Genomic DNA, 25,168 nt, shown 5'->3' with positions numbered 1-25,168 from the left:
TCTGTAACACTTCCCCAAATGCAATCACATACCACAGTAGCATCAAGTCTAATATATTAAAAATATTGAAATGAATGGGGTCCCACCTGAAACTGGTTCATGACCCACTTAGTGGGTCCCAACCCAGTTTGAGAAACACTGCTCTAAAGTTAGAGATTAGAGTGGAGCTGTTTTGAATGTAGGGGATTTTAGAATCTTCAACTTGTTAATAAAACTCTAGATATACAGATAACAAAAAGAAAAAATACTTTGTATAAGAAATTATATGCCATATATTTCTGCTTAATAGAGACCTGGCTTAGGAATCCCTTTGGATTTCATATTTCATAATTCAATCACTGGGCTGGGGTACTCCCTTATGAGGAAAGGTTACAATGTTGGGGGCTCTTCAGTCTAGAAAAAAGGCACCTAAGGGGGACACACAATTGAGACATAAAAAATTATGCAGGGGATGGATAGAGTGCATAGAGAGATGCTCTTTTCCCTTTTGCACAACACCAGAACCAGAGGACATCCACTCAAATTGAGTGTTGGGAGAGTTAGGACAGACAAAAGAAAATATTTCTTTACCCAGCATGTAATTAGTGTGTGGAATTCCTTGCCACAGGAAGGAACTGCCTAAATGCCATTAAGAGGGAATTGGACAAATTTCTAGAGGAAAAGTTCATCACGGCTTACAAGTCATGATAGGTATGTACAAGCTCCTGATTTTAGAAGTAGACTACCTCGGAATGTCAGATGCAGGGGAGGGCATCGGAACGCAGGTTGTGTCTTTTGTGCTCCCTGAAGAATTTGGTGGGTCACTGTGAGATACAGGAAGCTGGACTAGATGGGCCTTTGGCTTGATCCAGCAGGTTCTTAATAGAAAGCACCCCAGTATTTCCTCAAATCTGGTTGATTGGTTAAGTCTAGGTTCTCTTGTTAAGGAGCATTGTTAATGTTTTTGCTATTGTCACAACTAGGAGCAAAATAATTACCCAACTGGGCAGGTGTACATTGATGTATGTATAACATCCATGTGTCAACAGTAATGCTGTTTAATAATGATAGAATTGAGTAGCATTTCAAATTCAATGAAGGCACCAGGTGCTAGCACTTCTGTAAAATGTGAAAATGGTGCATCATAGGAGAAATGAATCAATTTAATCCATTTTCTTATGCTACACATAGGCCATAGGCTAATGAGTTTCAAGACTGAAGAACAAGAATTAAAAACACATTAAATGAGTTTTCTTCCTCTCCTCCTCCCCCAAAGCAATTTACCTGTGTGAGGATATAGCTCCTATGTGCCTCTTCCATTTGAATCAAACTGGCATTGATATAATCATTTTCACTTTGCTGCAACTTAATTCGACTGTGATCAACTGTAGAACAGACAATTAGAACACTGTTGACATATTTTATACAAAAATTCTCATATTATACCAAATAACTAGTTTGAGAACCAGGATAAAATAATTTCTCCTCTTTAAGCCGTTTCTACCCAGCCCACAGTTGTACACATTTGAACCCTGTTGTGTGTGTGTGCGTGCACACACACACACACACTGTTGGGCAGAAATGGCTGAGGGACAACGCAGCCCACCTTATTTCAATTATTCTTCTGAGGAAAATAAGCCACACTTGTTACTGGTTAAGATTTTTTTTTTCCTTGTTCAGGGAATGGAATCTCAGTAATTGAAAGTAAAACTGAAAATCTTCCACCAGCATTGTTAACATATCTTTGGTTCAATTAATGTTCCTCTTCTCCCACCCAGCTATTATCAATATCCAAACCACTCTGACAGTAACTGCACTCCATTTTTAAAGATCTGAAGTTTGCTCTGTTGAGCCTACCCAGATATAGAAGAATCCCCACATTTTACAGGAAAACCAAACTGACTGGAAGCCATATCATCATCTAAAACAAACAAAATCAATGGTAGTTACCACAAAAAGAACCCCTAAAACTGATCAGTAAGCAAAATTATGTGCAACACTATAGCTCCTATCGAGTTTTCCTGGAAGGCTCAGCTGATTTTTTAGTCTATTAAGTGATTGCAAAGGCTTTCCAGTACATGGAGATACTGAATCTTCAAGTTTTAAGATAGACAGGAGACTTGTGACTATAGCACATGTTAATTAAAAAAACAAAACAAAAATATTTCAGAGATTATGTGGTGGAGAAGGAAGCTGAAAAGCTGCATTATGACTTGTTTGAAAGTCAGTGTGGTAGAGTAGACACAATTTTGGATTTTGATCAGGGAGACTTTGATTCAAATCCTTGCCAGCTTTCTTTCAGCCTTACTTATTTTACAGGGTTGCAGTGATTGCGAAGTAAGATAACCTCATGTACGCCAACCTGAGTTAAAACGCATTTTTTAAAAATGAGACAAATGGGTACATCAACAGTAAAGTCAAGAAACCAACATATTACAATTGAAATGGCAATTAAGAGCTCAAGCAACCTAGATTTTTGCTTGTCAGACTTTAAGAAATCCCTCCAGGTATCATAGCTCACATCTGCCTAGTAGCATTGGCTCAGCAGGGACAGGATGAGCTAGCTTGCAATGAAAGAAAGGAACCTTACACAAGCTCAGAGGCAATGTTTCCCCTCCCCCCTCCGACTTCTACAGCATGTAGTTCAGAACTCGGTACTGAAAACTAATTCCAAGGCTGAAATCTTGGCACAAGATTAAGCTCTGACATAAAGAGGAAGCCAGATCTTTTTGGGGTAAGAGGAGTTAAATAGGTATAACTGAAGATTTTTAAAAAAATTAGACTTCTCTTTCCATCATTCTCATGAACCACATTTGCATTATGTATGCCTGTGTCCAGTAACAGGGCTACCTGATACTATAGCAAAATATTGTCATTGGGTTATCCAAACAATCTATTTCGGAATTGCTATTTAAAGTAGCAGCATTGTTAAATTTCTATGGATGGATGAATGGAGGGTGAGTAACAATTCCGTTTTATCTTGGATTGCTTGATATAATACATTACTGTTGTACACCACAAAATAGATGAGAGATAACAGAGGCAAACTTCCATGCTCCTCTATGTTGAATAAATTCATTTACATCCGTTTTACATCCTTCTCCTAATCCCAAACACAGAACAAGACTTTGTGCATCATGCACACCCAGAAATGCTGTTATCAACCTTCAAAAAGTCCTCTACACCTATACCAATAAGTAGCACAACCTCTAGCTGATCATTCTTATTTCCAAAATGTCTGACATTCATCTGCTCCCCTCTCCATTTATGCCTTTGGTCAAAAAGGACAGATCATGTGAAGTCCAGTCAATTGGCAAGTAGTATATAGGCAGTTTATTCAATTGATTCATTTCATTCATTCTTTGCAACAGATGCTTGAAAATAAAGACAGGGCCACAGCCATTGTGTGCTACTAAAATGTGTTCCCATATCACCTAGCTTTCTGTTGCAAGTTTAGGTTGTGTGTGTGTGTGTGTGTGTGTGTGTGTGTGTGAGTGAGAGAGAGAGAGAGAGAGAGAGAGAGAGAGAGAGAGAGAGAGCGTGTGTGTGTGTATTAAGTCTTCTTGTATGCTAAATATATGCAATAAAGACATTTTAAAGACTCCTTTAATTAAAATGGAAACCTACAGGAGGTAATCAACACATAAATATATGCATGAAGGATGTGATACTTACAGGGACTGACATCTCTGTACCTGTTGCGATTTTTGTTTTTGGGAAGTTTGGCCACTTTACATGGGAAGTCACTGGCTTCATGTCTTATGTCCTTGAACAACAAAAAACAGACATTTGTACTTGACATCAGTTTACAAGGTAGATTCACATATTTGCTTTGTTTATGTTGGTTCAGAAAAAATCACCAAAAGGTATTGACTTGTGGACATTGGTTCAGTTTGGAGGGTTTGACTGACAAGTCTCAAGGGCAAATATTTTAAATTTTCACATTAAAGATTCTCTCTATTACGGATAATATTCTTTGGATAATTCAGAATAAGGCAGTAGATGCACACTATCAAAGAAAACAGATTTGGACAATGAGAGTTTTAGTGTAGTCATGTTCCATGTTGTTTGCTGAATACCTTTTACGGTATCTGGCACTTTACTGTAGTACTTGCAGCACTAACTACAATTTCAGAACCAAAACAAAACTAGACCCACTGCTGTGCATTTTCACTACAAACAATGTAAACCGGACAGTTAAACAGGATATCTATAGCAGCACTTGTATCCTTTGATATCATATACACAACCATTTCTTAAATACATATTAATAGTTAAAGGCAACACATGTCTGGTAAAGATAAGAATTCAAATTTTCTTGACTCATCTGCAAGTCGTGCTGAAGTTGCAGATGCCAAAAAGGACCTTTTGTACTCAATATGTTCTTCGCATTAAGGCAGCCATACGGTTTCAAAACGTATCAGAGAAAGTGCTTCCAACTTCTGCTCTTTAGCATATCACAAATCATTCAGTACTCCCAAGCAGTAACAAAACAGAAGATTTTTGTGCTGACTGATTATGAATCAAGCCTATGAACTCTGTGACAAGAGAATACACAGAAAGTACATGGCATTAAAAAATTCAGAAGAGCTCATGCGCATTAAGTAATAGAGAGGGAGAGACAGAGAAAGGTTGCAGGATTTTCACTTGAGGCACTACCAGAAAGCCAGCTGGTATAAGGAAATCTAAGAAATCCCAAGACAGGCATCTTGAGTCTGCAAAATGAACAGTTAAGCTCAGCTTAAAAGGCCATCCAAGAGAATCAAACAAAATGCTGGGCCAAATGCATCATTTTCCACTAGGGTTGAACTGAAGCCATTTCTGATTTATTCTGTTAACTAAATAAATATGACTTGCATGAATGCCACACAAGTTCGCTTTGTTTTCTGTAGTCTCTTCAGACATAATAGAGATTTAGAGCCAGATCCCAGTTAGCAAGGGGTGGGTGTTCATGGAAAACAGACTTTACACAATATTGTAAGTTCAGTACTAGACAAGTGGCCTACCAAATCCTTTTAATTTGACCACATTATGACTACCAGGTTCACAAAATTTCTGAACACGAAAGAATCAGTTCTCTAGGTCAGAAATATTTCATGCACCTGGCAATTACCAATATGAGAAATTTCTGCCAATAAATCAACCTTAGACTGTCACCTCACCTTATATGTGGGTAACTCAGGGGTCCGGACTGTTCAGACAAGTTGCGGCAGCCAGGAGAAGCCCAGAAGAGAGCAAGAGGACACGGAGGAGAATGCAGAGCTAAGTTCTCTCCTCCTTCCCTCCAGGTCAATGGTTCTCAAACTTTTCGGGAGACTTACTCCCAAGATAAGTCTTTATGGGGGAGGGAGTAAGGGCAGCGATGCAATTTCCAGGATCGCTAAGGGGGTGAGGGGGAGTGCTTGTACTTACTCAAGCTTCTGCAAGCAGCAGGAGGTACAGGGAGCAGTGCACAGCCCTTTGCAGAGCTCCCCGATGCTTAGAATGTTTAGAAATAGTGAACACAAACTACCTCCTGCATGCGTTCACAAACCAGAAGTGGTTTCCACTCAGTTTCTGCATGTTGCGCGGGGCTCCCTGCACCTCCTGCTGCTTGAAGAAGGCTCAAGTATAAGCACCCTCCTTCGCCCCCCCCCCTTAGTATCATGATTCTGGGGATTGCGTCACTGCCTCTTCTTCCCCCATCCCTTAAAGGGACGGAGGAAGCTTTACATGAGCTGGTGGGTTACAGACCCAACAGTTGGAGTACCCCTGCTCCAGGCTATTGCATTACACAGAAGGGGGAATGGTACACAGTACTGCATAAGTACCTTGTTAATCTTTTCAGAAAAAGTGGTGAGGCTCAGTTTCTTTCCCCCTTTTCAATTAGGCTACTGGCCAATCAGTCACCAGGGCAATGAGGCTCCAAGGCAAGCTGCAGCCAAAGTTAACCCTTCTGAGAAAAAAAGTAAGCAAGGGCTCAATGCTTCCACTTAAATCAAGTGCGCCTTATTCTCTTTGGCAGGATCACACTGGACCTTTCTGCACTCTTGTACCATTTTGCAAATGTTTGGCAGAGGTCTGGTTTTTTTTTAAATACCAGGATGTAATCCTCATTTCCATCTGAAACAAAGTCTGAGGTCACAATTCAACAGATGTGACTTCCCAGAGCCTCCTGGTGCCCAGGTCTACCAAGAAGAGGAGCCATGCGGAGGTGGAACAAAAAGTTGCAGTCCAAATGGGGACCACATTTTCATAGGATTGTGGTCACGACTTTGGGCACCGCTGATCTATGATAAGCTATTTCCAAAAAAATGCTCCAGACTGATGTGACAGGAAGAACCACACCAGTCACTCTGCAGTCACAGTTAACTTCTGCAACCACAATACAGATATTCTACTTCAACATCAGTCTCCAAACTAAAATGCCTTATGGTGTTACTGTTTGGACTACTATGTCAGTGAGGATGAAATTACTGCTGTTCCTCTTTTGTTTACCCTTCATACTCACATGAAAATGGAATCCAAGCAGTTCCAACCAACTGGATCTTTTTAAAAATTGAAGTCATGATAGCCAAAGCCTACTCATTCTTACAACACAGAACAAAAAGTAGAGGAAAGCAAGGGGGGAATCTCATTGTCATTGAGCCAATTAAAGTTCAAATTGCAGATTCCAATTTCTGTTGCCTTGAGCTTGAGGACCAAAGTGACCCAACTTCCCTAACAGGATGTCAGGCTCTACAACAAAGTTGATATGACCTGGCAAGTAAAGGCTTTACAGGTACGGAGAACATGTAATGACAATATAAAAATCACTGAGGTGGGAGTGCGATTCGAATATGTTTTCTCAAGGATCCCTTCAAGAAACAGATTGACAATGGTCCTGTCCTAAAGAGCACCACACTTAATAATACAGTGGTGCCTCGCATAACGAAATTAATCCGTTCCGCGAGTCATAAGAACATAAGAACATAAGAACAGCCCCACTGGATCAGGCCATAGGCCCATCTAGTCCAGCTTCCTGTATCTCACAGCGGCCCACCAAATGCCCCAGGGAGCACACCAGATAACAAGAGACCTCGTCCTGGTGCTCTCCCCTACATCTGGCATTCTGACTTAACCCATTCCTAAAATCAGGAGGTTGCGCATACACATCATGGCTTGTACCCCATAATGGATTTTTCCTCCAGAAACTCGTCCAATCCCCTTTTAAAGGCGTCTAGGCTAGACGCCAGCACCACATCCTGTGGCAAGGAGTTCCACAGACCGACCACGCGCTGAGTAAAGAAATATTTTCTTTTGTCTGTCCTAACCCGCCCAACACTCAATTTTAGTGGATGTCCCCTGGTTCTGGTATTATGTGAGAGTGTAAAGAGCATCTCCCTATCTACTCTGTCCATCCCCTGCATAATTTTGTATGTCTCAATCATGTCCCCCCTCAAGCGTCTCTTTTCTAGGCTGAAGAGGCCCAAACGCCGTAGCCTTTCCTCATAAGGAAGGTGCCCCAGCCCCGTAATCAGCTTAGTCGCTCTCTTTTGCACCTTTTCCATTTCCACTATGTCTTTTTTGAGATGCGGCGACCAGAACTGGACACAATACTCCAGGTGTGGCCTTACCATCGATTTGTACAACGGCATTATAATATTAGCCGTTTTGTTCTCAATACCCTTCCTAATGATCCCAAGCATAGAATTGGCCTTCTTCACTGCCGCCGCACATTGGGTCGACACTTTCATCGACCTGTCCACCACCACCCCAAGATCTCTCTCCTGATCTGTCACAGACAGCTCAGAACCCATCAGCCTATATCTAAAGTTTTGATTTTTTGCCCCAATGTGCATGACTTTACACTTACTGACATTGAAGCGCATCTGCCATTTTGCTGCCCATTCTGCCAGTCTGGAGAGATCCTTCTGGAGCTCCTCACAATCAATTCTGGTCTTTACCACTCGGAAAAGTTTGGTGTCGTCTGCAAACTTAGCCACTTCACTGCTCAACCCTGTCTCCAGGTCATTTATGAAGAGGTTGAAAAGCACCGGTCCCAAGACAGATCCTTGGGGCACACCGCTTTTCACCTCTCTCCATTGTGAAAATTGCCCATTGACACCCACTCTCTGCTTCCTGGCCTCCAACCAGTTCTCAATCCACGAGAGGACCTGTCCTCTAATTCCCTGACTGTGGAGTTTTTTCAGTAGCCTTTGGTGAGGGACCGTGTCAAATGCCTTCTGAAAGTCCAGATATATAATGTCCACGGGTTCTCCCGCATCCACATGCCTGTTGACCTTTTCAAAGAATTCTATAAGGTTTGTGAGGCAAGACTTACCCTTACAGAAGCCATGCTGACTCTCCCTCAGCAAGGCCTGTTCGTCTATGTGTTTTGAGATCCTATCTTTGATGAGGCATTCCACCATCTTACCCGGTATGGATGTTAGGCTGACCGGCCTATAGTTTCCCGGGTCCCCCCTCTTTCCCTTTTTAAAAATAGGCGTGACATTTGCTATCCTCCAATCTTCTGGTACCGTGGCTGTCTTGAGGGACAAGTTGCATACCTTAGTCAAGAGATCTGCAACTTCATTCTTCAATTCCTTAATAACCCTTGGGTGGATGCCATCAGGGCCCGGTGACTTATTGATCTTTAATTTATCAATGAGGTCTGAAACATCTTCTCTTTTAACCTCTATCTGACTTAACTCCTCGGTTAGGAGGGGCCGTTCGGGCAGTGGTATCTGCCCGAGGTCTTCTGCCGTGAAGACAGATGCAAAAAACTCATTTAATTTCTCTGCCATCTCTAAGTCTCCTTTTATCTCCCCTTTCCCTCCCTCACCATCCAGAGGGCCAACCGCTTCTCTGGCGGGTTTCCTGCTTCTAACATATTTGAAGAAGCTTTTATTATTCCCCTTAATGTTGCTGGCCATGCGTTCCTCATAGTCTCGCTTGGCCTCCCCTATCACCTTCTTACATTTCTTTTGCCACAGTTTATGTTCCTTTTTATTCTCTTCATTAGGGCAAGACTTCCATTTACGGAAGGAAGCTTCCTTGCCCTTCACAGCCTCTCTAACTTGGCTGGTTAGCCATGCGGGCACTCTCCTGGATTTAGTGGAACCCTTCTTTCTTTGCGGTATACACCTCTGCTGGGCCTCTATTACTGTTGTTTTAAGCAGCCTCCATGCACTCTGGAGAGACTGGACTCTTTTTACCCTCCCTTTCAACCTCCTTCTAACCAGCCTCCTCATTTGACGGAAGTCAAGGGTTTTTGTTAGAGATTTGCCTGGTATTCTTCCCCCAACGTGCACGTCAAAACGGATCGCAGCATGATCACTGTTCCCCAATGGCTCAGTAACGTTTACATCTCTAACCAGGTCCTGCGTACCGCACAAAATTAAATCCAGAGTCACCTGTCCTCTGGTGGGCTCCTTGACTAGCTGATCTAAGCCACAGTCATTTAGCACGTCAAGAAATCCGGTTTCCTTATCGTGACCAGAACACAAATTGACCCAGTCAATATGAGGATAATTGAAGTCCCCCATGATTACAACCCTGTCCTTCCTTGTCACCTCCCTGATCTGTTTCCTCATTTCAAGGTCCCCATCAGATTTCTGGTCTGGAGGACGATAGCACGCCCCCAGTATTACATCGCTGCACAAGCCTGGTAATTTAACCCACAGAGATTCTACGGTGGAGTCGGACCCACCTTCAATCTCTACTTTGCTGGATTCTATCCCTTCCTTAACATAAAGGGCCACCCCACCTCCAACACGCCCCTGCCTGTCCCTCCTGTAGAGTTTATAGCCCGGGATTGCGGTATCCCACTGATTCTCCGCATTCCACCAGTTTTCCGTTATGCCCACTATGTCAATATTTTCCCTTGTCACCAGACATTCCAGTTCTCCCACCTTTGCTCGTAGACTTCGGGCATTCGCATAAAAGCATTTATACACGGAATGCCCCAGGATGGGCTGCTTATTTGCTCCTTTGTCCCCGCATCCTCTCATTGTGCCAAACCGTCTATCACATCCCATCACCCTACCTTTCCCAATTTCTTCTCCTACCCTGCCTTTGTCTTGTTGTTCTCTAACCTCCCCATCCTCATCCCATAGGGATGAGGAGTCCCGAACCGGATGCCCCTCGGCTCCTGTCGGTCTTCCCCCAGGGATCAGTTTAAAAGCTGCTCTGCCACCTTTTTAATGTTATGCGCCAGCAGTCTGGTTCCATTCTGGTTCAAATGGAGCCCATCCCTCTTGTACAGGCCCCGCTTGTCCCAAAACGTTCCCCAGTGCCTAACGAATCTAAACCCCTCCTCCCTACACCACCGTCTCATCCACGCATTGAGACCCCTGATCTTCGCCTGCCTAGCTGGCCCTGCGCGTGGAACAGGTAGCACTTCAGAGAACGCTACCTTTGAGGTCCTGGCTTTCAGCTTCCTACCTAAAAGCCTAAATTTGGCCTCCAGGACCTCCCAGCTACACTTGCCCACGTCGTTGGTGCCGACATGCACCACAGCCGCTACCTCTCCCCCAGCACTGTCTACTGGGGAGACAGTAGTCCTTTCGTTATGCGAGTTTTTCATTTTGCGAAGCGCGTTTTCCCATAGGAATGCATTGAAATTTAATTAATGCGTTCCTATGGGCAAGAAAAGTCAGAACAAAGTCAAATTTGGTTTACAAAGTGTTTATTAAGTGCTCTTTAAAGGCATACATACTGTACAGAGGATTTCAAAAACGGGGGGATGCTGAGTGGGGAGCTTGAAGGCTGTAATCCTGTGCACACTTTCCTGGGAGCAAGCACAATGGGACTTACTTCTGAGGAGACACACACAGGATTGTGCTCTAAGCTGGGGAGGACAGAGCAGCTGCACTCAATTGCTTGCTTTTGCCGTGATCATGGGGGGAAATGGGGCAGTGAGAGGGTGAATGAGCAATTGGGGGGATGCTGAGTGGGGAGTTTGAAGGCTGTAATCCTGTGCACACTTTCCTGGGAGCAAGCACAATGGGACTTACTTACATAAACTGACATGAAGATCCTCCCCTTACTAGGGTGGATGGGATCATAAACTGACATGAAGATCCTCCCCTTACTAGGGTGGACGGGATCATAAACTGACATGAAGATCCCCCCCTTAAGACAAACCAAAGCAAAACAAAAAAAAAATTCGTTTTGCGAAGCATAGGTCATAAAAATTTGTTGTGCGAGTTACCAAACTTCGCAAAACGCTTTCGTTCTTCGAGTTTTTCGCTGTGCGGGGCATTCGTTATGCGAGGTACCACTGTATTTGTATTAAACAAACATGGACACTCATTGCTTCTTTCCATTACAAATGCAGCTAAGAGCAAAACTTTTGGCATGCCTTGATTAAGGCAAGAACATATGAATAGCGCCACTGGATCAGGCGATAGGCCCATCTAGTTCAACTTCCTCTATCTCACAGCGGTCCACCAAATGCCCCAGGGAGCACACAAGACAAGAGACCTGCATCCTGGTGCCCTCCCCTGCGTCTGGCATCCTGACATAGCCCATTTCTAAAATCAGGAGGTTGCGCATACACATCATGGCTTGTAACCTATGATAAATGTTTCCTCCAGAAATTTGTCCAATCCCCTTTTAAAGGTATGTAGACCCGATCCCATCGCCACATCCTGTTCCATAGACCAACTACATACTGAGTAAAGAAATATTTTCTTTTTTCTGTCCTAACTCCCCCAACACCCCATTTTAGTGGTTGTCCCCTGGTTCTGGTGTTGTGCAAGAGATACAATAAGGGCACAGGAAAAATGGTAAAATTATGCAAGGGACTGGATCTGACCTGCTCTAGGAAATTCTAAAAGATACTATGCTTGTTATATAACATAGCAAAGACATGACAAATCCCATATTAAAACAGAATGGTGCAGACCAGGGGTGTCCAAACTTTTTGGCAGGAGGGCCACATCATCTCTCTGACACTATATCAGGGGCTGGAAAAAAAGAATCAATTTACATTTAAAATTTGAATAAATATACATACATTTACATAAACGAATATTTTAGAGATGGAACTTCTATGAATGAATGACGGTCTTGCAATAGCTCAAGGCCTTTCCTTTACTGCTGCTGCTGCTGCTTCACAGATGAAACAGCAAGCAGTGAAGGGAGCCCTCTGCCCGCAGCTCATGCAAGAGGCCAAACAGTCGCCCGCACTCTGAGAGCAGTAGCATTGGGCCAGCGTCAGCTCCAGCATGTCTCTGGAGGTCAGAAGCTCATGGCAGACTGGGGGATCCCTGCGGGCAGTTTGGGGGTCCCCGAGGGCTGCAAATGGCCACCGGGCCAGGGTTTGGGTACCCCTGGGGTAGACCAGTGTTTCTCAAATTGCGGGTTGGGACCTACTACGTGGGTTGCAAGCCAATTTCAGGTGGGTCCCCATCCATTTCAATATTTTATTTTTAATAGACTTGATGCTACCATGGTATGTGACTGCATTTAGGAAAACATTACACATCTGTACTTTAGGCTACTATGCAGGGCCTAGGAGAGGAGGTAAAGGGGGTAATTTGTAAATGGGCCCAGGGTCAGAAAGGGGGCCCAGGAGCTAAAGGAGGAGGCCTAGAAATTTCCTGGGATCTTACGTTTTCCAATCTTACCCAGACTCACTGCCCACATGGGATGCTGGGAGTATTACTGTGGGCACATGGTGGTGATTACTGCTATAAGCCAGGCCCAGGAATGCACATATTCCTTAAAAAGTCACATCTGAGAGAAAACAGACCTGCTACAGTAGTTCATTAGCTTGTGGATCTGCTAACCATGAAGGAATGTATAGGAGCTCAGTGACACAGCTGTAGAACTGCAGCTACTGCAGAAGCCAGTTTTTGTGTACACAGGACACTTTACATTCTAGTGTGAGCCTAAGTACAATGATACTAATCTCCTGCATTGATTTTCTATATTTGAAAGATATTAGAGAAACTTAGGAGTGTTTGGTTTTCTGTATTACTGCATCTGGCTGCCAACACTGGGTAGGCAGGTAGACCTGAGCTCTGCGCTGGGAAGACTGGTAGACCTGGGCTCCAAAGACTATTCCAGCTGTTGCCACTTTTCCCCTGCCTGCTTTGCTCCCATTCTGCCCATCCTCATCACCACCCCCCACTCAGCCCCTCGCTCTTTGGGAAGGGGCCTAAAAGAAACTTTGTACCCCCTGATAAAATTCGTCTCAGAGGCCCTGCTATTATGTATATACTTTTACAATGATAGTAAATGGGCTTACTCCTGAGTAAGTGTGGGTAGGATTGCAGCCTAAATTATTAAAAATTTTCTTGCTTGATGATGCCACTTCCGGTCATGACATCACTTCTGGTGTGTCCTTACAGATTCTCATTGTAAAAGTGGGTCCCAGTGCTAAAAGTCTGAGAACCACTAGTGTAGACTGCATTAATGCGCAGAGAACAGGCAACCCTGTTCATAATGCACAGTTTCCCATCTTCTTTTCTATGCAACAGACTTCTTGAGCCATATTGCTCATTCAAAGCACAGGACTGGGATGTTAGAGACCTTACGTATCACTGAACAGAGATGGAGAAAGCAAAAATAAAAGTTTTGTAAACCTGGCTTTTCATACTACCAGTGGGGGCTGAAATCTGAACACTCTTCAATACAAACAAAAAAATCAGGTGAGTCCCCATCAACAGAATGAGCTGGTTTAGCCCAGACACCTTTAACACTTTAACAATTAGACCAAAGCCACTCTTGAATTTCATTTACATTTTTTATTTATAACAGCCGGGTTTATTTATTTATTTTTTATTTGAACAGCCTTGTTCAAAGAGAAAGATGGTGTTTTCAGCTAAGTTCCAGGTAACAAAAAAATTGAAAGATGAACTTCAACAGCAATATTTCCGAAGTGGAATACTTCATCTGAGCATGAGTCACAGAACACCAATAATCTCATGTGCTTGAATCATTTCGGAAAAAAAGATATGGCAACAAGCACACCATGGGAATTGGGAAATGGCAGCAGAGAACAAACAAACAAGTCATCTGTACCCATCCCCCCACCTTTCTAGTAACTCATAATTGAATATTTCCTGTTTCCTTTATGAGTAAGAAGTCTGCTTAATGTCAGATGTGAGAGATGCTTACACAGAAGATAAAGAGAACAAAAATAGGCATAGAGGCACCTTCAAATTATTATATATGAGGTTCTTCCCAGAGTCCCACCTAAGCCAGGATAACTTTAATAAGATCTGACAAAGATTCAAATGACACCCCTTACAAGAGATCAGGTTCTTTGTCCACCTATACACAGTACTGTAGTTTCCTGCTAGGAATCCCCCCCCTTTTTAATGAAGCCATTGAAACAGGTTGTGCATAGGTCCACAGGAAGAATGGGCTTTGAGGCAGTCAGAGTCTATTGACAAGTCTATTGACAACAGGCTGCAACTTCTGCACAAGATGAAGTGAAGAGCGACTTTGAAGGCTTGATAGTATTTCCCTTGTACAACGAGTTTATTATAGCTGACAATACTAAGCATTACTGCAGTGGTCTGGCGTTCTTTTTCCATGATAAAGCATAATCATAAGACTCAACACAATCATAAGATATAGTACAAGATACATAAGACTGTAGCTATTTCTAGCGGACAGGGATCTAACAATCATACATGCCTATGTAATTGACTACAATGCACTTTGGGCAGGTCTGTACCTGAATACTTCTGTTCAGGGTATAATACAACCACCCACTTTTTGATGGAGGTAAAAAAAAAAAAAGAGGTATGACTGGGTAAGAGAGATATGCACTTCAGTCTCCAGCTTTAACTGGGCAGTGGCCAGGAAAAGGTGTCCAAAGAATTCCTATTAAGAAAAACAGCTGTAGCACTGTGCTTGGGGTTAGTCCCCATGAAGTTCTGCTGCAACTTTTTCCTTCAAGCCTCTCCCATGGGCCATAAATAAGGAGACGGAACGACATTTTACCATGGGCTGTACTGTTGTATAGATCAGGGGTCTCCAAACCCTGGCCCGGGGGCCAAATTTGGCCTGCAGCCAGTCTATCCAGCCCGCAGCCAGCCTCTGATCTACTGAGAGCCTCTGGCCAGTTGACTAAACACAACCAGAGTTGTGCATGTGGGGTGGGGGAATAGGGGTCCATTTAAGTGTGTGCTTTGTTTCTTGGGCTCTGTTGGTGCTTAGAGAAATCCTGGGCATTTGAGCCCATTTATTCATTTACTCATTCATCTAAGTTCCGTCTCTAATGTATTTATTTAAATTTTATATTTTTTTCTGGCCCTCAACATCTTTTTTTATGCTTTTAACTGTGACACAAACTACTGTGAAATAAAAGGTCTCCAGATGATAAACAGAAGCAGAGTTGCTTGTTAATTTACCTGTTTCCTTGACAGAAAATACAGAGGAAGAAAAACACAAAAACACAATCAATATTTTGAAAGTTCTGCTACAATTTATTGATATCTTCAATTTCAAAACAACCCAAAATATTACCCATACAAATCTGAGTACGTTATCCAAACTTTTAAGGAATCAGTAACTGCCATGTTGGCAGCATGGCATTGGTGAAACTGAACACACCAGAATAAGAGGTTCACATTAAGTAGGCATTCTTTATGCAGCCTGAGTTTATATTGCTGTGGTGACTTCTGCCTCGACACTGCAGAGATTTACAAGAATCACCAAAAAAAAAAAAAAATCAAGCAACAGCACTTCAAACAACTTCTATTCCACGTGGCCACATTACAGGTGAAAGAAAATCATGTACTTTTCATATGACATTTTTAGGAAAGAAATAAAATCCTGCAATAAGAAATAGAGAAAAGATTTTGATTCTTTACACTGCACTCGTCACATTATTTTTCGCTGGGAGACGTATTGCTGCTTGTTAATGCAAAAGGCAAGCACTTAAGATTACAATTGCTTATCACTCTAATGTATCCTTGTTACATGACTTTCTTAGAAAGTCCCTTGTCTTACCCAACAATAGTAATTTGACACATGATGTAAAGAAGCAATGTAAATAGCACTTTCATGAACTACAATCAGCAGACAGGAGTTCTGAAATACACAGCCTTCAGTAGGTGAACTAGGTACAGGGTCATTAAATAACATCAGCACTGGAGGGGGGGGGGTTATACAGAAGCCTCTCTCTTCTGCTAACCTACACCATGCTGACACCAAGTAGGTGAGTGTGCCTTCTGAAGTCTACCATCTCTGCACAAGTTAGGACTGCAAGGGCATAGTTACAGACTGTTGGCATCTGCCTCCTGTTGCAAAACAGACGTCTGATGGGAACTCCCTAAAGACTTTCTGGAAACTTTGTAAGTCTTATTTTACCAGGTTTCAGGACGCGGGATGATGAGGATTACATATATGATTTTAACTGGTTAGTTTCATATATATAGCATGCTGTTGCACATCCTCCTTGCTGACCTCCTGTTTAGTCAGCACAAGGCTAGAGGGACTAATGGCAGCTTCATAAAGGTGTGAACACACCTTAAATCAGCACAGGCAACCAGTAAGAAATTTAATTCCTAGAAGAACATAAGAACAGCCCCACTGGATCAGGCCATAGGCCCATCTAGTTCAGCTTCCTGTATCTCACAGCGGCCCACCAAATGCCCCAGGGAGCACTCCGGATAACAAGAGACCTCATCCTGGTGCCCTCCCTTGAATCTGACATAGCCCATTTCTAAAATCAGAAGGTTGCTCATACACATCATGGCTTGTAACCCATAATGGATTCTTCCTTCAGAAACTTGTCCAATCCCCTTTTAAAGGCATCCAGGCCAGATGCCGTCACCACATACTGCGGCAAGGAGTTCCACAGACCAGCCACACACTGAGTAAAGAAATATTTTCTTTTGTCTGTCCTAACTCTCCCAACACTCAATTTTAGTGGATGTCCCCTGGTTATGGTGTTAAGTGAGAGTGTAAAGAGCATCTCTCGATTCACTTTATCCTTCCCATGCATAATTTTGTATGTCTCAATCATGTCCCCCCTCAGGCGTTTCTTTTCTAGGCTGAAGTGGCCCAAACGCTGTAGCCTTTCCACATAAGGAAGGTGCCTCAGCCTAGTAATCATTTTAGTTGCTCTCTTTTGCACCTTTTCCATTTCCACTATGTCTTTTTTGAGATGTGGAGACCAGAACTGGACACAATACTCCAGGTGTGGCCATACCATCGCTTTGTACAATGGCATTATAATATTAGCCGTTTTGTTCTCAATACCTTTTCTAATGATCCCAAGCATAGAATTGGCCTTCTTCACTGCTGCCACACATTGGGTCGACACTTTCATTGAGTTGTCCACCACCACCCCAAGATTTCTCTCCTGATCTGTCACAGATAGCTCAGAACCCATCAGCCTATATGTGAAGTTTTGATTCTTTACCCCAATGTTCATGACTTTACACTTTCTGACATTGAAACACATCTGCCATTTTGCTGCCCATTCTGCCAGTTTGGAGAGATCCTTCTGGAAATCCTCACAATCAATTCTGGTCTTCACCACTCGGAAAAGTTTGGTGTCATCTGCAAACTCAGCCACCTCACTGCTCACCTGTCTCCAGGTCATTTATGAAGAGGTTGAAAAGCACCGGTCCCAGGACAGATCCTTGGAGCACACCGCTTTTCACCTCTCTCCATTGTGAAAATTGCCCATTGACACCCACTCTCTGTTTCCTGGTCTTCAACCAGGTCTCAATCCAGGAGAGGACCTGTCCTCTAATTCCCTGACTGTGGAGTTTTTTCAGTAGCTTTTGGTGAGGAACCGTGTTGAACACCTTCTGAAAGTCCAGATATATAATGTCCACGGATTGTCCCGCATCCACATGCCTGTTGACCTTTTCAAAGAATTCTATAAGGTTCGTGAGGCAAGACTTACCCTTACAGGAGCCATGCTGATTCTCTCTCAGCAAGGCTTGTTCGTTAATCTTTGATGAGGCATTCCACCATCTTACCCGGTATAGATGTTAGGCCGACCGGCCTATAGTTTCCCCCCTCCTTCCCTTTTTAAAAATGAGTGTGCTATCCAATCTTCTGGCACTGTGGCCATTTTGAGGGACAAGTTGCATATTTTAGTCAAGAGATCAGCAACTTCATTCTTCAATTCCTTAATAACTCTTGGGTGGATGCCAACAGGGCCCAGTGACTTATTGATCTTTAATTTATCAATGAGGTCTGAAACATCTTCTCTTTTTACCTCTATTTGATTTAATTCCTTGGTCAAGAGGGGCCGTGCAGGCAGCGGTGTCTGCCTGAGGTCTTCTGCCATGAAGACAGATGCAAAGAACTCATCTTTCTGATGATGATGATGTCATCTGTTTGAGGAGATTCAAAGTCTCCTTTTATCTCCCCTTTCCCTCCCTCACCATCCAGAGGGCCAACCGCTTCTCTGGCAGGTTTCCTGCTTCTAACATATTTGAAGATGCTTTTATTATTTCCCTGAATGTTGTTGGCCTCATTGTATGTGTTCCTCATAGTCTCTCTTGGCCTCCCGTATCACCTTCTTACATTTCTTTTGCCACAGTTTATGTTCCTTTTTATTCTTCTCATTAGGGCAAGACTTCCATTTATGGAAGGAAGCTTCCTTGCCCTTTACGGCCTCTCTAACTTGGCTGGTTAGCCATGCGGGCACCCTCCTGGATTTAGTGGAACCCTTCTTCCTTTGCGGTATACACTTCTGCTGGGCCTCATTACTGTTGTTTTAAGTAGCCTCCATGCACTTTGGAGAGATTAGACTCTTTTTAACTTCCCTTTCAACCTCCTTCTAACCAGCCTCCTCATTTGAGGGAATTCCGCTTGTTGGAAGTATTATTAACAGTATTTATTATTAGTCAAGGGTTTTTTATCATAAAAAGTTTATCAAGGGTTGGAAGTCAAGGGTCCTAGTTGTTACTCTAACATCATATAGATGGCACAACGGAATTCATTGCAATTCCATGTCCTATAGTTACCTAGATCAATACAGAACAAAAGTCTTCTTCCTCATCTGGAACAGACTGTCACAAGAAAATCTGTCTGTGAATCAATAAATGAATGCTGTACCCTCTTTGTGCCAGAAGACTTTCCTGAGTCTGAAAACAGAACAGGGAGGCAAAGGAAGAAAAAGAGAGTGACCAACCTTCGCCATACTTTTTCTGAAATCTCCATTAACAATAGAAACTATTGCATGAATGGTGCCCATATCCTTGATTTTTCAAATGTAAGCAGCTGCATGGGTCCCAATACATATTAATACCACAATACGGAATTGGGGACAGGAAGAAGAGACTGGAACGTTTTTCTCTCCACAGTCCTGCCTCGGATCACCACAGCCTAGCTATACCCCTAGACGCCAATCTGAGTTCTCTCTTTTTGTCAAATACCATCCATAGGGGATCCAAATTCAATTGAGACAATGGAGGAAAGCAAAGAGCTGAAACCCCTCCTGTCCGCTGAGGCCCCAATAAGCTGTTTACATTTGAAAAATCAAGCATGCAGCCCCCTCTCATGTGATCAGTGATTGGCTGCGAGGATAGGTTTACACATGCAGTAAAATGAAGTGACTGAAACACTTTGCATTACAGGCAAGAAATATTAGATGTGACAGAAAAGACCCCCCCCTCCAAAAAAAACCTCACAACACACCAAACCCACAAAGTGTTGCTAATAAAACTTCAATATCAGTGAGGAAATTGAATTTGTTACTCCAAAAATTGAAGGAGCAACACTTTTTGTCTTGAATCAGTCCCTTACAAAAACCACCTATAGATTGTTTCTGCCTTTTAACTATAGTTATAATTACCATAATTTGAGGTGCACTTATGATAAAACATGCACGCTAATCCTAAATATACCTACCTAACCCCTCAAATTGTGATATATTTCCTCAGGGATGCACTGCCTCCACAAAATAGCTATATTTTCCCTTAAAATACCAATGTACACTTATTGGCAGAAGGTCAAGACTTTAACAAAAAAACCATTTAGCTTATATTAATCATATTTTTAAAATCAACACATTTAAAATGCTTTGATTCTGAGGTTTGCAAACTTAAAGATCAACCTGCAGAATCCCTTAAAGATGAGAAATCTCTTGAAATGTAACTAAATGGGAAGGTTAAGCACATCTCTCTCTCCTAAAAGAACAAACAGTACATGAACAAGAACATCATTAGAACATTCTCTAGAAGGCACATGGGTGACAAAATGAAAGTGAACAAACAAAGCAAAACTACAACTATACTGCTTATTCTAAGTGCCTATAACTCGGATGTGAAGAGAGATAGACCGGCAGATGCATGAGGAGAAAATGGCAACACTATGGGTCAAACTGGATTGGAGAGCTTTGATAGGAACTTTCAATATCTTCAATGTCATGAGTATCTACCATGGAACTCTCTGGGTGGTGCAAACATGCCTTAGAACACATCTGTGACATCTAGCTGCAGTGCCGGCACTCAGGCAACATTAGATTGAGCTGTAAATCTGCTTTATAGTTTTTATTGTAAAGTGCTGTGAGAACAAATGAATTCCACTGCTTAATACACCACATTTATATACTGTCTTCCTGCCAATCCATTCAAGCTAGTTTAGTTTGATAAAAGTGAGATTCTGCCGGGTACTAATGGATTCACAATCATCAAGAAAGTAAATACAAATGAGAAATTTATTTTTCTCAGCTAAATTTAAAACATCGAAGCATGGTGCTATAACTAAAGAGAACAATCTAGAATTTTTACACATACTGCTACATATTTAAGTATCAATATTTCTATCTAGACCTGGATCTTGGTATGTTCCGTCAGCTTCTTGTTGGACCAGACTCTCTTTGTGAGTCTGGAAAACGTGGTAGCTGCTTTACCGATGCGCTTGTTTAGCTCGGTATCGAGAGAATGAGTGTCGGAGATCGTTGAGCCAAGGTACACAAAGTCATGGACAACCTCCATGAGAGACCTCCAAGAGAGCTTGCGTCCTGAGTACACTTCTGTACTGCAGCGAGTCATGGACTCTTCGCTCACAACAGGAGAGGAAACTGAGCGCTTTCCACATGCGCTGCCTCCGACGCATCCTCGGCATCACCTGGCAGGACAAAGTTCCAAACAACACAGTCCTGGAACGTGCTGGAATCCCTAGCATGTATTCACTGCTGAAACAGAGACGTCTGCGTTGGCTTGGTCATGTCGTGAGAATGGATGATGGCCGGATCCCAAAGGATCTCCTCTATGGAGAACTCATGCAAGGAAAGCGCCCTACAGGTAGACCACAGCTGCGATACATCTGCAAGAGGGATCTGAAGGCCTTAGGGATGGACCTCAACAAGTGGGAAACCCTGGCCTCTGAGCGGCCCGCTTGGAGGCAGGCTGTGCAGCATGGCCTTTCCCAGTTTGAAGAGACACTTTGCCAACAGTCTGAGGCTAAGAGGCAAAGAAGGAAGGCCCATAGCCAGGGAGACAGACCAGGGACAGACTGCACTTGCTCCCGGTGTGGAAGGGATTGTCACTCCCGGATTGGCCTTTTCAGCCACACTAGACGCTGTGCCAGAACCACCTTTCAGAGTGCGATACCATAGTCTTTCGAGACTGAAGGTTGCCAATATAAAATTTCTATCTAGAAATTAATTGAAACCAATAGTTAACTGAGAAATGGATTTCTGTTTGTTGTTTTACTCTGCTCTTGCATGTGCATATGAAAGCAATACTTTTTACTTGAAAATTAAGAATAGAAGAAGCTACACATGTTCCTGAACATATAAGGTTGGTGTTCACATTTTAAAAGACAAGCTTGTATATTATAAGTTTTGGGCCATAAAAGGACAAAGCTTTTGGCAGGAGGAAAAAGGTATGGGATCTGAAACTGTCAACATTACACTATATCTCTACTTTTTCCCCTTCAGATATAATCTGGTTACACACCAAAGAAGGCAAAAGGCTATTGCATAGCCCAACGATTTTCAACCTTTTCCATCTCACGGCACACTGACAAGGCCACTAAAATTGTCAAGGCACACCATCAGGTTTTTGGCAATTGACAAGGCACACCATGCTGCCCGTGGAGGGCTCACATCCCCATTGGCCCTACTAATAAATGACCTTCCCCCAAATTCCACTGGCACAGCTGTGGACCACTTGCAGCACACTAGCGTGCCATGGCACAGTGGTTGAAAATGGCTGGCATAGCCGAATCAGTATTACATTTTCAGGTCATTGCCTATCTGGTTTCTGTATGCAATAACACCCAGTGATTTTAAAATTCTCTGCCTACAAATAGTTTTTCTCCTGCAGACATTCTATTCTTGTACAATGCTAAACCAAGACCCATCATAAAACAAAGCCACTTCAACTGTGTTTCAGAAGAAAATAATTGACATTTTAAAAATTAACACACTATATCAGCAAGACTTACAAGCAGGAAAACTGGAGGTGCAAATAAATCGCATTCATTTATGTTGGAACTCTTAACTATAGTTAATGTAAGCCAAAGCTTGAAACTATGGTTTCATATCCTAGCATGTGGCCACTGTAGCCATGAGTCCTCAGCTTCTAAGAACAGCTGTGGGGGAGGGGGGCAGACCAGGCTGACAAGCAGGGCATGCAGCAAAGGGGGGGAACACAACAGTTTTACTTTGTTCTGAAACACCTCAAAAACAGAGCTATTCTCCAAACAGGAAAGAAGGTGAAGGAACTTATGGGAATTGTAGTCTTGTAAGGGCTGCAGCTGCTATGGAAGTTCTATACTGTATTCCTCACAAAGCCTAAAATTCCCATAAGCTCCTTCACCTTCCTTCCTGTTTCAGAACAATTACTGGTAAGTCATTTTTTTGGTAAAATCATATTACCATATCTAATTGTCATATCAGAAATTACTGTATCTAATTAAAAAATTTCATACACCCCTAAGTTTTAACCTTGACAAGTCATATGATGACCATATGATTAACCACAAGTCATAGCAAACTCCATTATTTTTGGATTAAAACTTGCCCTTGACTTACCCATGATATCGACTTCTATACAAGTATACAGTATACTGTAGACCAATGGTTCTCACACATTTAACACCGGGACCCACTTTTTAGAATAAGTATCTGTCAGGACCCACCAGAAGTGATGTCATGACTGGAAGTGACATCATCAAGCAGGAAAACAATCCTAGGCTGCAACCCTACCCACATGTACCCGGGAGTAAGTTCCATTGACTGTAATTGTTAAAAAAAATAGACATAGTAGCTTGTTAAAAGTACTGGTCTGTAATAGTTGCCCAAATGCAGTCACATACCATGGTAGCATCAAGTCTAATATATAAAAAAATAAAATATTGAAATGAATGGGGACCCACCTGAAATTGACTCGCGACCCACTTAGTGGGTCCCGACCCACAGTTTGAGAAATACTGCTGTAGTCTGTGGTGGCAAGAACCAGAGCACCTGAAGTGCAACTGTCAATCAAGAAAGGAGTTTGTGAAAGTTGTAAACTGAGAATGAGACAATTGTCTCTCTTGCACAGGCCACAGCCTTTCATCAGTCAGAAAAAGCTTTTACAAAGAGCAATATTTGTATATTGGTAAAAGCTGCTTAAGGAATTAACTACAAACTTGTCACAGCCGAAAAAAGAAGAGCTACATCTATAAACTTTACTTAGGCAGATAATCCAGTATGGAGAATAGAAGCACACAACTGGTGACCCAAGAAGTACTGCAGTAGGGGAAGCCCACCTGGCCACTTTCAGACAGATCGCATAGAGGTTTCCTGGCTGCAAAAGAGTATCAAGTTGTTTGTGCATAATCTGCCCTCACAGAACTGCCCACACAGGGTCTTGGTGGATACCACAGCAGCAACTAGTAATGAGGAAAGGGAGAGTAACTTGACACGGGCCCTGCAAATAGTTTGACTCCAAACAACATGCAGAGAAAATCACAAAGGCAGTGTTCCGCAAATAACCTCTCCCACGCAACTTCTCCCTTTGCCAAAGGAAGAGAACAGCAGCGTGGGACTCACTTTCTCCTACAGCTGCACCCCTCCTTGCATATTTATTTAATCAGCAGGCCAGTGCGGGGAGGCCAGTCATAGAGAATTAAGCCCTATCCATACTTCTCAATGGGGGGAGGGTGAAGAAGGTATAGGCAAAGCACCTTTGTAATACCCATTCCACTCTAAGGCTGTATTCTTGCCACTCTTTCCATGGAGAGAAAATAAAGACAGGCTTGAAATCTCTTTTGTCCCTTGGGAAGGGAGGGGAAGATATAGAATCAGTTTATGGATGGATGGATAGAATGAATTAATGTAAGAATCAAGCATCTTCTTCCACTATGATGTTATAAGATTCTGGGAACAGAATTAACATAGTGTTCCCTTTCCAAGTTTATCAAAGCAGAAGATTCTTCCAAAACAGATGCTTACCAAGACTCTCTGCCCCATAGTGGACTAAACTCCATTATCCTCAATTATCCCCAGGTGTTTTTGGTGAATTTCTGGCAGGCTCTATTGTGCCTCTTGGGGCTCTTCTCTGCAGGCCTTTCCCTGGCATGGAAGAAAGGGATCATATTGGCCAGTTTCTGGCAGTTACCCCTAACATTTCCAAGCAAAACTTCAAGCCAACCTTGTAAGCCATTTCAGAGCAGAAAGCTTGCTAGTCCTTCTTGTGTAGGGGTGGAGATAATCTATTTATTACCCCCCAACTAAGCAGTAAAGTAGCTAAGCAGGGAAAATTAAGAAAGACTGAAATGATGAAAAGCAGAACAAAAAGCTTTCCTCATAGAGGTGGGGCAAGGGTCCCTTCCTGCTGCTACTCTTGCAGTAGTCAGAAAGAAACTGAGCAGAAGGTTCTCCGGGCCCCACCCCTTAACCAGGGCCACAGCAGTCAGGAGTGAGGAAGACAACAGTGACGACACAGACTTCCTTGCTTCTACAACTCTGTGGAGAAAACTGCTTGTGGCCTATGTAATACTTCCTCATCTATAGAACAGTATAGTGTTTGAGAGTGATACATACACACAGGCTGTTTTCAAAAGATGGATTCTTCCTTCCTTCCCTTGAACCTTCTGTAGATAAGGAAGGTTCTAAGCGAAGTAAGTGATGTTTCACAAGGACAGATTCCCTTTCCAAAAAATTACACTGTAATTTCCCCTTACCTAGAGGAGACCACCCCGCCATAAGACCTAGCAGTCGCCATTTTGATGCAGCTGCATTTGTGGGGGAGGGGGGGAGAAGAGGATAGGATAGGGTCATAACTGTATTTAGTTCAGAAAGCAC

General features: G+C 42.8%; 1 protein-coding gene across 1 annotated transcript in view; it reads right to left on the bottom strand.

Annotated features, from left to right (window-relative positions):
* PTPN1 (protein tyrosine phosphatase non-receptor type 1) overlaps positions 1-25,168 on the bottom strand; it is an 83,632-nt gene that overhangs the window by 21,996 nt on the left and 36,468 nt on the right. Inside the window, exons 2-3 of the mRNA XM_066626159.1 lie at positions 3,655-3,745; positions 1,264-1,364 (exon numbers count right to left, since the gene is read on the bottom strand). Coding sequence (XP_066482256.1) covers positions 1,264-1,364; positions 3,655-3,745 — 192 coding nt within the window. The remainder of the gene's footprint in view (positions 1-1,263; positions 1,365-3,654; positions 3,746-25,168) is intronic.

Source organism: Tiliqua scincoides, chromosome 4 (assembly GCF_035046505.1).
Source record: "Tiliqua scincoides isolate rTilSci1 chromosome 4, rTilSci1.hap2, whole genome shotgun sequence".
Lineage (NCBI taxonomy): Eukaryota > Metazoa > Chordata > Lepidosauria > Squamata > Scincidae > Tiliqua > Tiliqua scincoides.
Note: the sequence above shows the minus strand (reverse complement) of the source record. Positions and strands in the feature narration are given on the sequence as shown.